Source organism: Lissotriton helveticus, chromosome 9 (assembly GCF_964261635.1).
Source record: "Lissotriton helveticus chromosome 9, aLisHel1.1, whole genome shotgun sequence".
NCBI lineage: Eukaryota > Metazoa > Chordata > Amphibia > Caudata > Salamandridae > Lissotriton > Lissotriton helveticus.
This window is the reverse complement of record NC_136070.1, coordinates 1127798747-1127812325: the sequence shown is the minus strand read 5'-3', so window position 1 is coordinate 1127812325 and position 13579 is coordinate 1127798747. Positions and strand designations below refer to the sequence as shown.

At 48.3% G+C, this 13579-nt stretch overlaps 1 protein-coding gene across 1 annotated transcript in view; it reads left to right on the top strand.

Annotated features, from left to right (window-relative positions):
- PSMD6 (proteasome 26S subunit, non-ATPase 6) overlaps positions 1-13579 on the top strand; it is a 57730-nt gene that overhangs the window by 27913 nt on the left and 16238 nt on the right. The window contains exons 4-5 of the mRNA XM_078661543.1: positions 10891-11110; positions 11288-11396. Of these exons, the coding sequence (XP_078517669.1) occupies positions 10891-11110; positions 11288-11396 (329 nt within the window). The remainder of the gene's footprint in view (positions 1-10890; positions 11111-11287; positions 11397-13579) is intronic.

Here is a 13579-nt window from a genome sequence, read left to right as displayed (position 1 = left end):
GCACGAGCGGCGCTGGTTCCTTATGACCCCAGGGCGAGGGGAAGCCTCTGTTCCTTACTGCAGCGCAAGGGAGGTGAGGTGTCTGTTTCTTACTGTGTCGGCGAGGTGACGTCACGAAGGCGGCGAGGTGTCTGTTCCTTACGACGGTGCAACATCCATGGATTCGGGAGTCACCCAGGTCGAGGATCAGCTCCACGTTTGATGAAGCAACTGCGTCAGTGAGGTCGGGGCTACAGTGAGGGTCAGGAAGTCACTAGCGACGTCTTCGGCTCCGGTGTAGACAGCGGAGTCGATGCGGCACGGCGTCAGCAGGCATCGGGCCTACGGTGCAAGTCGGAGCGATGCGTTGCGCTCTTCCCGAGTGGCGCCCACGGCTTCAGTGCAGGTTACAGCGGCGGTCACCGGCGTCGGTGTTGCAATTTCCTTCTGTGACAGCTGAAACAGCAGTTCCAGATGCAGAGAGACAGAAGGGGTGAAGTTTTTGTGTCCTGAAGACTTCAGAACAGGAGGCAACTTCAGTTTCAAGCCCTTGGAGATCTTTTCCTCAAGCAGGTGACAAAGCAAACAGCAAAGTGCGTTTTCTCCTTTCCTTGGCAGCAAGCAGCCACTGCAGGCCAACCTCAGACAACAAACCGCGCAGGGTCAGTATTCCTCCTCAGCTTATCCGGCTCTTCTCCTTGGCAAAGGTTCCTCTTGTTTCCCAGAAGTGATCTAAAAGTCTGGGCCCCACGGTCTGTCACTGCACACTACGCACACGCCTCCACGACGCCGGGATCCAAGAGAAGGCTCTTGGCTGGACCACCTCCTTCTTCTCCGGCAGAACACAGAGCCTCCGCCTCCCCCCCCCCCCCCCCCTCCTGCTCCGAAGCCACCAAGATCATCTGTGGTGTACCCCAGGGCTCATCCCTCAGCCCAACGCTGTTTAACATCTTCATGGCACCGCTTGCCCATGTCGCCCGACTGCACGACCTCAACATCATCTCTTACGCCGATGACACCCAGCTGATCCTCTCCCTCACCAAGGACCCCCACGCCACCAAAACTAACCTCCACGAAGGAATGAATGCCGTCGCCGAATGGATGAGGAACAGCCGGCTGAAGCTGAACTCGGACAAGACGGAGGTCCTCATCCTCGGATCCACCCCCTCATCCTGGGACGACTCCTGGTGGCCGACCGCACTGGGAACAGCTCCAACACCCACCAACTACGCACGCAACCTAGAGGTCATCCTCAACTCCACCCTCCCCATGACTGAGCAGGTCAACGCCATCTCTTCCTTCTGCTTCAACACCCTCCGCATGCTCCGCAAGATCTACAAGTAGATCCCCACCGAAATGAGAAGAACGGTCATCCAGGCCTTCGTCAGCAGCAGGTTGGGCTACGGAAATGCCCTCTACGCAGCCTTGGCCAAACTCCTGAAACTGCTTCAACGCATCCAGAACGCCTCTGCACGCCTGATCCTTGACATCCCTCGCCGTAGCCACATCACACCCCACCAGAGAGACCTGCACTGGCTCCCCATCAACAAGAGGATAACCTTGAAGCTACTGACCCACGCACACAAGGCACTCCACAACCCCGGACCAGCGTACCTCAACAGACGACTCCGCTTCTACACCCCCACCCGCCAGCTCCGCTGACCTTGCTGTCGCCACAGTCCCCCGCATCCGAAGAGCGACCACCGGCGGAAGATCATTCTCCCACCCCGCTGCCAAGACCTGGAACACCCTTCCTACCCACCTACGGCAGACCCAAGCCCTGCTGACCTTCAGAAGACTCCTCAAAACCTGGCTTTTCAAGCAGTAGCAGCACTCTCCAGCGCCTTGAGACCCTCACGGGTAAGTAGTGCGCATTATAAATGCTATGATTGATTTATACACAAAAATCCGTTGTTCTCTCAAGGCAGTGTGTGTCTGTACCTGGCCAAAACCAGTTCTGTCCTCACTGGTGCAGTTTCCTAGCAGGAGGTGGGGACATCATTGTTGAAGGCAGACCAGGCCCATTCAGGTGAAAAGGAAATCTCCTCCCCACTACTCTAAATGCAGCCCAGGTCCATTCATCCCATCCCTGACTCATCAGACTTCTGGAACCACAGCCCCTCTCCAGCCCCTGTCATCTAAAAGCCAAACATGCAATACAGAGGCACACTAGATGGTTATACGAGAAAATAGCTACTTTCTAAAAGTGAATTTTCAAACACAGAACGAAATAGTCACCCTCACTAAAAGATGCACTTTAACACTCTGAGTTCAGGCATAGAATTTTCCGAAACAGATTCTGACACGGAATGCCTCAGCTGCAGTGGAAGGGAGTTCTAGAGAAGTGTACAAGTTTTAGGTTCTGGTTCTATCTTTACATATATCATATCTGACATGGTAGAGGTATTGGTCTTCCAATACCCATGAATGGAGAGGCAGGACCAGGCAAGATGTAACAAATTTTCTTCTTCTTCTGCGCAGCATGTGCATTTTGGGGGGGGGGGGGGTTGGGTGCCACTACTGCTCAAAAAGCCAGGTCTTGAGGTGCCTCCTGAAGGAGAGATGGTCCTGGGTCAGTCCTAGGTGGGTGGGGAGGGAGTTCCACGTCTTGGCCGCTAGGTAGGAGAAGGATCTTCCTCCGGTGGTGGTTCTGCGAATCCGTCGGACCGTGGCGAGGGCGAGGCTGGCGGAGCGGAGCTGGCGGGTAGGTGTGTAGAACGTGAGGCGGGTTTTGGGGTATTCGGGGCCCATGTCGTGGAGAGCCTTGTATGCGTGGGTGAGGAGTCTGAAGGTGATCCTCTTGCTGACGGGGAGCCAGTGCAGGTCTCTCAGGTGGGCCGAGATGTGGCTGTGTCGGGGAATGTCCAGGATGAGTCGAGCAGATGCGTTCTGTATGCGTTGGAGTTTTTTCTGTAGTTTGGCGGTTGTCCCTGCGTAGAGGGCGTTCCCGTAGTCCAGTCGGCTGGTGACGAGGGCCTGGGTGACCGTCTTCCTAGTTCCAGTGGGGATCCATCGGAAGATCTTTCAGAGCATGCGGAGTGTGTTGAAGCAGGAAGATGTAACGGCGTTGACTTGTTTGGTCATGGTGAGGGAGGAGTCAAGGATGAACCCCAGGTTGCGTGCGTGCTCCGTGGGCGGTTCCCAGGGCAGGGGGCCACCAGGAGTCGTCCCAGGTGGAGGGGATGGTCCGAGGATGAGGACTTCCGTCTTGTATGAGTTCAGCTTCAGACGGCTGAGCTTCATCCATTCTGCGATGTCTTCCATTCCTTCCTGGAAGCTGGCGGTGGCGGGGTCGTTGGTGAGGGAGAGGAGCAGTTGGGTTTCGTCGGCGTAGGAGATGATGTTGAAATTGTGTTTTTTTGTGCGATGGCTGCGAGGGGGCTCATGTAGACATTGAAGAGGGTAGGGCTGAGCGAGGATCCTTGGGGTACGCCGCAGAGTATCTTGGTGGGTGCTGCGCGGAAGGGCGGGAGACGGACTCCCTGAGTTCTGTCGGAGAGGAAGGAGGTGATCCATTCCAGGGCCTTTCCTTGGACCCCGGCGCGGTGGAGACGGGTTGTCAGGGTGCGGTGGCAGACGATGTCAAATGTGGCCGACAGGTCGAGGAGGATGAGGGCGGCCGTTTCAACGTTGTCCAGCAGGGTCCTGATGTTGTCGGTGGCAGCGATGAGGGTGGTCTCGGTGCTGTGGTTCGCTCGAAATCCAGACTGCGATGGGTCGAGGGAGTTGTTCGTCTGGAGAAAGGTGGTCAGCTGTTTGTTGACGGTTTTCTCGATTACTTTAGCTGGGAAGGGGAGGAGCGAGATGGGGCGGAAGTTCTTGAGGTCTGTGGGATCCGGGGTGGGTTTCTTCAGGAGGGTGCTGATCTACGCATGCTTCAAGCTCTCCGGGAAGGTGGCGGATGTGAAGGAGTTGTTAATGATGTCCCGGAGTTGGGGTGCGATGATGGAGACTGCTTTGTTGAAGATGTGGTGTGGGCAGGGGTCCGCTGGGGAGCCGGAGTGGATGGTGTTCATCGTGTGGGTGGTGTCTTCCGTGCTGACGGGGTTCCAGGTGCAGAGGGTGGTGGTGGGGGGTGTAGACTCGGTGGAAGGGTACATGGTGCGAGTGCTGAAGCTGTCGTGGATATCGGTTATCTTGCGGTGGAAGAACGTGGCGAGTGAGTTGCAGAGGTCTTGTGATGGCGTGATGTCGTTGTTGCTGGCGCTGGGGTTGGAGAGCTCTTTGACGATGCTGAAGAGCTCCTTGCTGTTGTGGGAGTTGTTGTCCAGCCGGTCTCTGAATGCTATCCTTTTGGTGGTGCGGATCAGCTGGTGGTGTTTGCGGATGGCGGTCTTGAGGGCTGTCATGTTTCATAATGACTGGTCGTTGCGCCAAGTTCGTTCGAGGGTACGGCAGGATTTTTTCGAGTCTTTGAGATCGTTCGTGAACCATCAGGCTTTCTTGCTGTCGGAATTGCTGGGAGGGTTCTTCAGTGGTGCAAGGGCGTCGGCGCAGTTGGTGATCCACTGTGTGAGGTTGAGAGCTGCTTTGTTGGGGTCCGTAGTGTAGGAGGGTTGGTTTTGGCTCAGGGAGGCGGTGAGCTGGTCAGTGGTGATCTTGCTCCAGCATCTACGGGGAGCTTGTTGCGAGCGGTGGTGAGTTGTGGTTTTCCTGAAGTTGAGTGGACGCAGCTGTGGTCAGTCCTGTGAAGTCCGGTGGAGCGGCTGAAGGAGATGTGGTTGCTGGAGGAGAAGATGGTGTCCAGCGTGTGGCCGGCGTAGTGGGTGGGGGTGTTGAACAGTTGCTTGAGTCCGAGGTTGGCGAGGTTGTCTAGCAGGGTGGTGGTGGTGTTGTCCTTGTTGTTCTCCAGGTGGTAGTTGAGGTCCCCTAGGAGGATGTAGTCGGAGGAGGCGAGGGCGAACGGGCTGATGAAGTCTTCGATGGCTTCGCTGAACTGAGTGCGTGGTCCCGGGGGTCTGTAGATGAGGGTACCTCTGAGGGTGGTCTTGGGGTCGGTGTGTATCTGGAAGTGGAGGAGTTCGGCGGCGGTGAGGGTGTCGTCGGTGTTCGTTGTTATGCGGATGGTGTTTCTGTAGACGATGGCGATGCCGCCTCCGGTTCGGTAGATGCAGTCCCTCCGGGTGATCTTATAGCCGTCGGGATGGCTATGGCTATGGCGATATCGGGAGCTGAGGAGGCATTCATCCAGGTTTCCGTGAGGAAAGCGACGTCCGGCGCTGTGGTCTCGAGGAGGTCCCAGAGTTCGACGGCGTGCTTGTGGACGGAGCGGGTGTTGAGCAGGATGCACTTGAGGTGGTTGTTGTTGGTGCTTGTCCTGGCGGGCGTGGTGCAGGTCCGGGGGCAGGTGAACTTGCAGGCGTGGCAGGTGAAGGCTTCATGGGTGCGTTTCGGGGTGGCTCTGACGCAGGCTGGCTGTCGGCCGGTGTTGAGTGCGTGGAGGGCGGTTGCACTGTATCTCTGTCGAGTGGATTGGTTCCGACGGGGGCCAGGGGACCTGGCACTGGGCACGGTCCTGACGCGGACGGGAGCAGACGAACTTGCCTTAGGCGCGCCCGCTGCGCGCGGCCTCCATATAAGTGGGAGTGGGAGGGAGGAGCAGCTGGGAGGTGGGAGCAGGGTGGCGAATGGGAGGGCGTGGCCGCAGGGTGCAGCGGCGGGAAGGTGGACCGGGGGAGGGGGGCAGGGGCGAGGGACCTGGGTACAGAGGAAGAAAATACGGGTCACGGGGGCACAATGGTAGCAAAAACGGGGTACAGAAGAGGAAAATATGGGTCACGGGGGCACAACAGTAGCGAAAAACGGGGTACAGAAGAGGAAAATACGGGTCAAAGGGGGCAAAACAGTAGCGAAAACAGGGTACAGAAGAGGAAAATACGGGTCAAAGGGGGCACAACCGTAGCGAAAACAGGGTACAGAAGAGAAAAATACGGGTCGCAAGGGACACAATAGCGAGAGGCCAGCAGGCGCAGGGGGCTTACTTGGCAGCGGCGGGATCTGGCAGGCAGCAGCAGAGCACAGGAGGACTGTGTGGCGGCTGGGGGGGGCGACCTAACTGCTGGCAGGGTCAAAGGTCAAATACAGCACCGGCATTCCAACTCTCCTAAACAATTTGCCCCATGCTTCTGAATTTTACGTTACTGTATCTACCTCAGCTAAGGCATAGTGAATTTTTATAGATCATCGCTTGCAGGGGCAAAGTGTCTGAGCTATCTTACTCGACTGCCCGATATGGGACCTGTGACATCTTGTGATACTAGTGCAATGTGTGTTATGCCTCCTTCCACAAATAATACAACTCAAAATCTGGTGCTGCAAATTCCACCTGCTCACATGGGAACCTCTAAACTTACCATTTTAACCTAGGGTTCCTGGATGTCCACGCTAGTGTTATCATTGCAGGTTGTAGTTTGGTAAAAGTAGGTTTAGGGACTATTATGTTAATGAACAAGTATAAAAGCATGGACAAATTTATCATTATCTGTAGCACTGTTCGTCCCGTAAGTGACAACTGAAGGGCAATCCGGTGTTCCACTTGGGTCTCCCACTGGAAGATTGCCAGGCCATAGTTATCTTGCTGTACCTTGTCTTTCTCGACGTTGATCATTATATCTATGCATTTGATGTTGGCCCAGTTTAATTGGCATTCAATGGGAAATTCTTCCTTAACTGAGGTGAGGGAAAATATTATTGATTTGGCCCATTTAACGTTGAGTCCTGATAAGTACCCACATCTTGCTTATTCCCTAATATTTGTCATAAGTATTCATGTGGGTCCCTTGGATATATACACAATAAGTACATAGACACAATAAGTGTGCGTTCTGTAATGTTGAGTGCACAGAGAGCCTAACGTTGCTGTGACCTGCAAGCTAAGGTGATGGTTGAATGATATAGATCTGTGAGGGACAAAGCCAATTTGATCTGGTCGGACTAAGTCTAGGAGTATCTTAAAGATTCTAGTGTTTTGATTTTAGTGTCCATGTTAATAGGCAACAACCGCCTATAATATTCATAGTATGGGCCAAATTCAAAAAGTTAAACTTGGAGTCTTAGTTTAGACATTGAGTCTAAGGGCCAAATTCACAAAGATAAACTTAGACGTGAAGTCTAAGTTTACCTTTGTGAATATCGCCCTTGAACTTCAGGTGTAAGTTTACCTTTGTGAATGGGGCTTTAAACTTCAGGTCTAAAATTAGAATTCAGGTCTATGTTTACCTTTGTTTATCATGCCCATGTTTTAATATTGTGATAATTAGTGTTTCTGTCATAATTGCCGGGAATAGATGTCAATCTGTCACCTGCTTATATGCTGGGACCAGTGTTGAGGCCAACAGAGTTGCATTCTCTTCGTAGTATTTGCCGGGTTGCCCGCCAGGGCCTGCCAACCTGCTGCTCCACAGTCCCTTTACTGCGTCGCTGAGCTCCTCCATAGTGATCTGCTGTCCCAGGAATTTGCTGTATCTGTTTGTTACTCAGCCAAGCTAGAGCACTCTCAAGATAATCTGCAAATTGTGACTCATTGGCATGGGTTTTGGATGAGTATACTTCAGTATAGAATTAGGCAAATGCTTTTGTGATCTCCTGTGTCTCATAATGGATCAGTTATTCCCCACTTGCCACAGTTGTACAATCACAAGCAGCCCATCTCATTGCTTAATCATTTCTGCTAAAGTGTTTCCCAGTCTTTCTTCTCCCCCATTCTTGCATGCTAACATTTCTCTGGTCGGATGTCACCCCATCCGCTTTCTCATTATATTCAGAAATGTTGTAATTTATATTTGCAAGCAAGGCTGGGGCAAAGTATTTGTTCTCGAGTTCGTGTATCTCTTTTTCAAAAGCTCTTATTTTTTGTCATGCAGTATACCTTGATTAATGTAACCTGCGCTCCATAGAAGAGTCCCTACAAGATCCCTTATCTTCCCTTCTCATCTACAATTGAAGTAACTGAAGGAAACTGGGTCTTCTCTTGTATCAAAATTCTTAACACATGGGCATATGTGAAGTATGATGCTGCAAACCTATGTGGTGCCCAACATTTAGCTATTTTTTAATCAACCTTTACTGTAAATGGGTCTCCTGTAATAGGGCAATCTTGGTTTTCTGTCCCTCTAGATTTGCTAGGATTTGGCACATTTGACATGTATTATTTAACCCACCAACATTACAAGTAATACATTTTAGATTCCTTAAACTCATTAATGTGTATTCTTTAAGTCTAATAATGCAGTCCTGCTGCGGGGCAGACCCCAGAGTCCATGTCTCTCAATTTGTCATAATGCTTAGGCTGTAAGGAGATGTAAAAGTGTACACATATAGTCTGAATGTTAACTAGAATCCCCAGTCTAATCTCTCCCTCCCACACTGGTATCCCATTCTTGGGAGTGGCACAACGACTCCCCCCTCCTCCTCCACTAATAATCTCAATGTATCCTGCATAAGTTGCAACTTGACTTCAACCTATCCATAACCTTACAAAATTGTGGTAAAGTTTGGGTTGTTTCTCTATGGCCCAGAGGGCAAGATGTAGACCTCTGCTAACTTGCAGAGGTGGTCGGAAGGAACTTAGAGTGCTAGATTGCTTGTATTCCAGTTCGTGAAAGTCCTGGCTTGGCAATTCGGGCTGGACTTTTCCCATTGGAGTATAATCAATACTAATTTGCATATGACTGGGTCCAAACTTAGGTGGCATGGTGGCGAAAATCAATGGATTGGAATGTGGCATGAGCAATTGCTTGTGGCTAGGATTAATTCAAGCCATGTTGCAGTTGACACTCCTAAGTGTGACAAGTGTACCCAGACTCGGGCCCCCTGCTCACTGTGCCAATAAAATCAAGCTGTGCCTGGCTGATGAGCCCTTATCAGTGCGAAACTGGTCCTAGGTTGCTTATATTACGGCTCAGGGAGGACCTGGCTTGGTAGTTTGGGATGGACTGTTCCCATTGGAGCTGGGACAGGACTTATTTGCATATGGCTGGGTCTAAACTGAGATGAAAACAATGCATTGCGATGAGGTCTTAGCGATTGCCAGTGTCTGAGATTAATTCAGTAAATTCGCCCATCACCTTGTTATTGTGGCTTCTATTGAAGTGAAGCAGCGATTTTACCTCTGAGTCTGTCTCATGCGACTCTATTTGGTTTTCCTCACTGGTCGTCGCCATCATCTCTCTGTCCGCCATCTTGGATACTTTATGAGTTTCAAATGTAAACGTTGTCAGCTTCTGGTTGCTTTTGCCCATCCTTGGAGCTTTATGTACACTTTTGTTTGTCAGCAGTTCTTCAGCTAATGCTCACAGTACCTGCTGAATCTTCTGTACTGTTTATTGTTCTTATTATAGTCATGTACAACAGTCTCCCTTTCACTCATTTGTGCTTTCCTGCTTTCGTCACTGTTATCCCTAGGCCTTGTGATCTATTTTGCATTCACCTTCACCCTCCAGAGTGAAGTGGCTCCTGACTTTCGGTTTATATGGCAGGTATCAATAATTTCTCTTTATTAAGGCTCTGCCTTCTCTCAGCATGATTTGACTAGCAAGGCCTTCCTTCTCCTGAATGAGCTTGATGTTTAGTTAGGCCTTGTGTCCTGAGCCCCTCGCCGCAGGCACATCTCACCATTGTCTATTTTGGCTCCCCAGTGGGCAGGAGGAGGGATGGCAGCTCTGTCTCAAGGCCAAGCATTCTTGGCAACCCCCTGTGTCAGCTGTCTTAAAATGTGTAGAAATCATTATTTTTCCAATTGATACGGTCTTAAAGGGCCAGATGTATGACTTGTTTTGTGTGCGCAAATGGGTTTTAGACCGGGTTGCACACGCAAAAAACCTGTGGCCCGTGTACTAACCCTATTTTGCGAGTCGTTAATTAAAAAGCGACTCGCAAAATAGGGTTAGCGTCTCGCTATTAGAAGGGGTGTTTCAAGGGCATCTCTTCCTAATAGCGACTCCAACACCCAAAACACTCGCACTTTACCACCCTCTTCAAGAGGGTGGGAAATCTTTCACAAACGGGAAGTGGTCCCCAGGGGACGCCTTCCCGTTTGTGAATGGGTGCGCAAACATTTTTATCAGAGCAGGCAGTGGTCCCAGGGACTACCTGCCCTTAAAAAATGAAACCGAAATGTTTCATTTTTTTTTTTTTTTATACATCCCGTTTTTTGTTAAGGAAAACGGGCTGCATTAAAAAAAAAAAAAAAAAAAAAAAAAAGAGACCCCAGCGGCCCACCATACCTGGGAGTGCCGTCCATTCCCAATGGGTTTGCAAATTGTGACAGCCTCATTAATATGCATGAGGCATGCAATTTGTGACTCCATTAGGAATTGAAAACAGTGTCTCAGACACTGTTTTACATTGGAAATTGCGACTCGCAATTTGCCGCAGTTTGCGAGTTGCAATTTCCAATGGTCGTACAAATGTGTAAAATTCATTATTTTACCAACGGATGCTTTGCTTCAGCTTTACTATTTGTCAATTATTTATAATTATAAATACACACTTTAAACAATATATTTTTCTGGAGTCATGCTTGGAGGCGGCAATAATTTTAACATTGTGAATCTGGAGAGGATACCTGGGTGAAGTGTTGATACAGGTAAGTAACTATTCTTCAGCTTTTAATGTGGTTTACAATCTAGTTGTGGTCTAGATTAAAGCTCTTGGAATTCTGATTTATGCTGAGATCTCAGAGTTCATAGTCTTAGAAATAAGACGTGTTAGTTGTGTTAAACATTTGAGTTATTTTGCAAATACACCAGTCCAGCACGATACAAATCTATTTATACTAATAATGTTTACTGTTTCAGATTGAAAACACCTTACATTGTCATGTTTGTCTTGTTTGAATTTGAAAGCATTTCTTAATTTAGTGTTTCACACTAAAATATGTTATTTGATGTCTTACATTTAATTTTCCCCTAGTCTTATAGAAGAAGGTGGAGACTGGGACAGGAGAAACCGGTTAAAAGTTTACCAAGGTCTTTATTGCGTAGCCATTCGAGATTTCAAGCAAGCAGCAGAACTCTTTCTTGATACAGTTTCAACGTTTACCTCCTATGAACTAATGGATTATAAAACGTTTGTGACCTACACTGTGTATGTCAGCATGATTGCTCTAGACAGACCTGACCTGAGAGAAAAGGTAACCTCATTACATATTTAATAATCTATGTACAAATTAGTTTGAAAAACAATAGCTGCATTATCTGATTTGTCCCTTTTGGCCCATAGTAAATACCTCTTCAGTAAATAGTGGATGGGCTTCAGCTTGAGGTCCTAGCATAAGATTTATTTTAATGATGTATTTTTATTCCATCAGGTCATTAAAGGTGCAGAGATTCTGGAGGTGCTGCATAGTTTACCTACAGTGCGACAGTATCTATTTTCACTGTATGAATGTCGATATTCTGTCTTCTTTCAGTCATTAGGTAAGTGTCAATATTACTTTATTTTTAATCACTGTTACTCTATTCTTCTCCCAATACATCTTCAGTGTACAAGTGGTGAAACGGAGGGAGGTGGATTCTTGTGTTGCACTGTGCAGCAGAGAAAATAGTTTCTGTAATTGCTTTTTGAGTCAAAGGACAGACACACACCTCATTCAGAATAAGACCAAGATGTAATCTCCACTTTAGATAGGAGGAAGAGATAAATGTATGTTTTTAATAAAAACATTGATGAGAATTGTATAATTTGAAATGTTAGAAGTAAAAATACAAATGAAAGTGACACCAAATCAAGCAATCAGCGAGTGACATCTAAGAGTAACCCTATAAACAGGTGGTTTAATTGTAATGGCATTTTTCCACCGTAGATTTGACATTACAGCAATTTGTTTTACTAAGGTGAGAACTTCCCGTCCATTCTCAGTGAAGAATCCAGAGGTATCTGAAATTCACAGGACATTAATGAATGGTAATCATGCTAGATAAACCTTTTCACGGGGAACCTTTCTATATTCAATTAGGTTCCACACTCTGCTGAGCCATGTTCAGGTCCTCCCTTTGGTACAGGTAGATTGATTTTTTTTTGCTTTCTACATGGCCTGCTCTGTGTTATTCCTTAGCTCAAAACAGCCCAACTCTAATCCAACTTAAAGAGTGGGGCAAAATAACTTGAAGACTGGCCTCATGCACCATTAAATGCTTCCATAACTCCTTGTGGGAAGCATTATAAAATCTTTGTTCAGCCCATGTAGATGTTTGGCACAAATAGTTGTTGGAAACACAAATTCACTCTGAAACCTGGAAAGAAAGAAATCTTAAGTAAGACTGTGGCTGCCTCAATTTACCAGGATCAAATAGAGAATCTGTGAATGAAGGTAGAGCAGTTTCAAGTTTTGTAAAACACTCACTCAATTGTAGCACATGATGTGCTAGTTTCAAGTGGTGTCCTTTGAGTACATTTGGATAACCGGCAGAGATGGCGAGTGAAAAAAAATTGACACCAGACCTTTTGTAAGAGCCACTTGATAGCTATATTTTAAGGCTGGGTTTAAAACTGCCTGTCTTTCATAGGTATAGTAAAATCTTGAAAGATATCAGAGATGAATCGGGTAATGTATTCTATAGATGCGTTCAATATCATAATAATGGAGAACAGATACCAATCTTTATAGTAAGGGAGTCCTCAACTATTACTGACCACATACTCATTTCAGTTAATGCATGTTGGACTGGGCCCTTTTTGCAGGTCATCCCTGAACTTTTTGCCTTCCTCCTGTATTTTGTCTGACCTGTTTTTTTTGGTTTTATGACTCTTGGCACTTTACCACTTCTGATCAGTGTTAAAGTGCATATGCTCTCCCTATTGTAAATTAATGTATGGATTGGTGATTCCATGATTGACTGATTTGGTTTACTGGCCAGACCCTAGTACAGTGCACGGAGAGTGCCCAGGGCTTGTAAACCAAATGCTGCTAGTGGGCTTGCAGCACTGGTTGTGCCACCCACAGAAGCAGCCTGTAAAAGTGTTTCTCAGGTCTGCCATTGCAGAGCCTGTGTGCAGTCTGATACGGCCATGCTGACTGGGCAAGTGCACCGACTTGCCGGTCCCTAAACCTTCCCTTTTCTTCATATAAGGCACCCCTATGGTAGGCCCACGGGCAGGGTGCATTTTAAGTATAAGGTAGGACAAGCCCTGATGTGTGTGGCATGTCCTAGTAGTGAATTACAGCCATTTTCGTTTTTCACTATTGCAAGGCTACCTATTCCTCATAGGCCAGAATGGGCAGTTAGATTATTACATCTTATAATCCCAACTGTCTCCGGGAACTAGGTAGAAATTTCAGTTAAGTATGCCTGAACTCAGAATGATAAATTACATCTTTTAGTGAAGTTGGTTTTAACATTCTGTGTTTGAAAATACCACTTTTAGAAAGTAGGTATTTTCTTGTCTAACTATCCAAGCCTGCCTCTGTTAGGTTGTGTATTCCTTGTCTGGAGTTTGAGTGACAGGGGCTGGGGGATTCCAGGAGACAGGGTGAGTCAGCCCAGTAGTGAATGGAGAGATCTGCATCTAGATGGGAGGGAGGAGTTGCACCTGGGATGTGAATAGGGCTGTGCCTTCTCTCCACAATGCTGGCTCCACCTCCTGTGGTGCTGATGTCTCT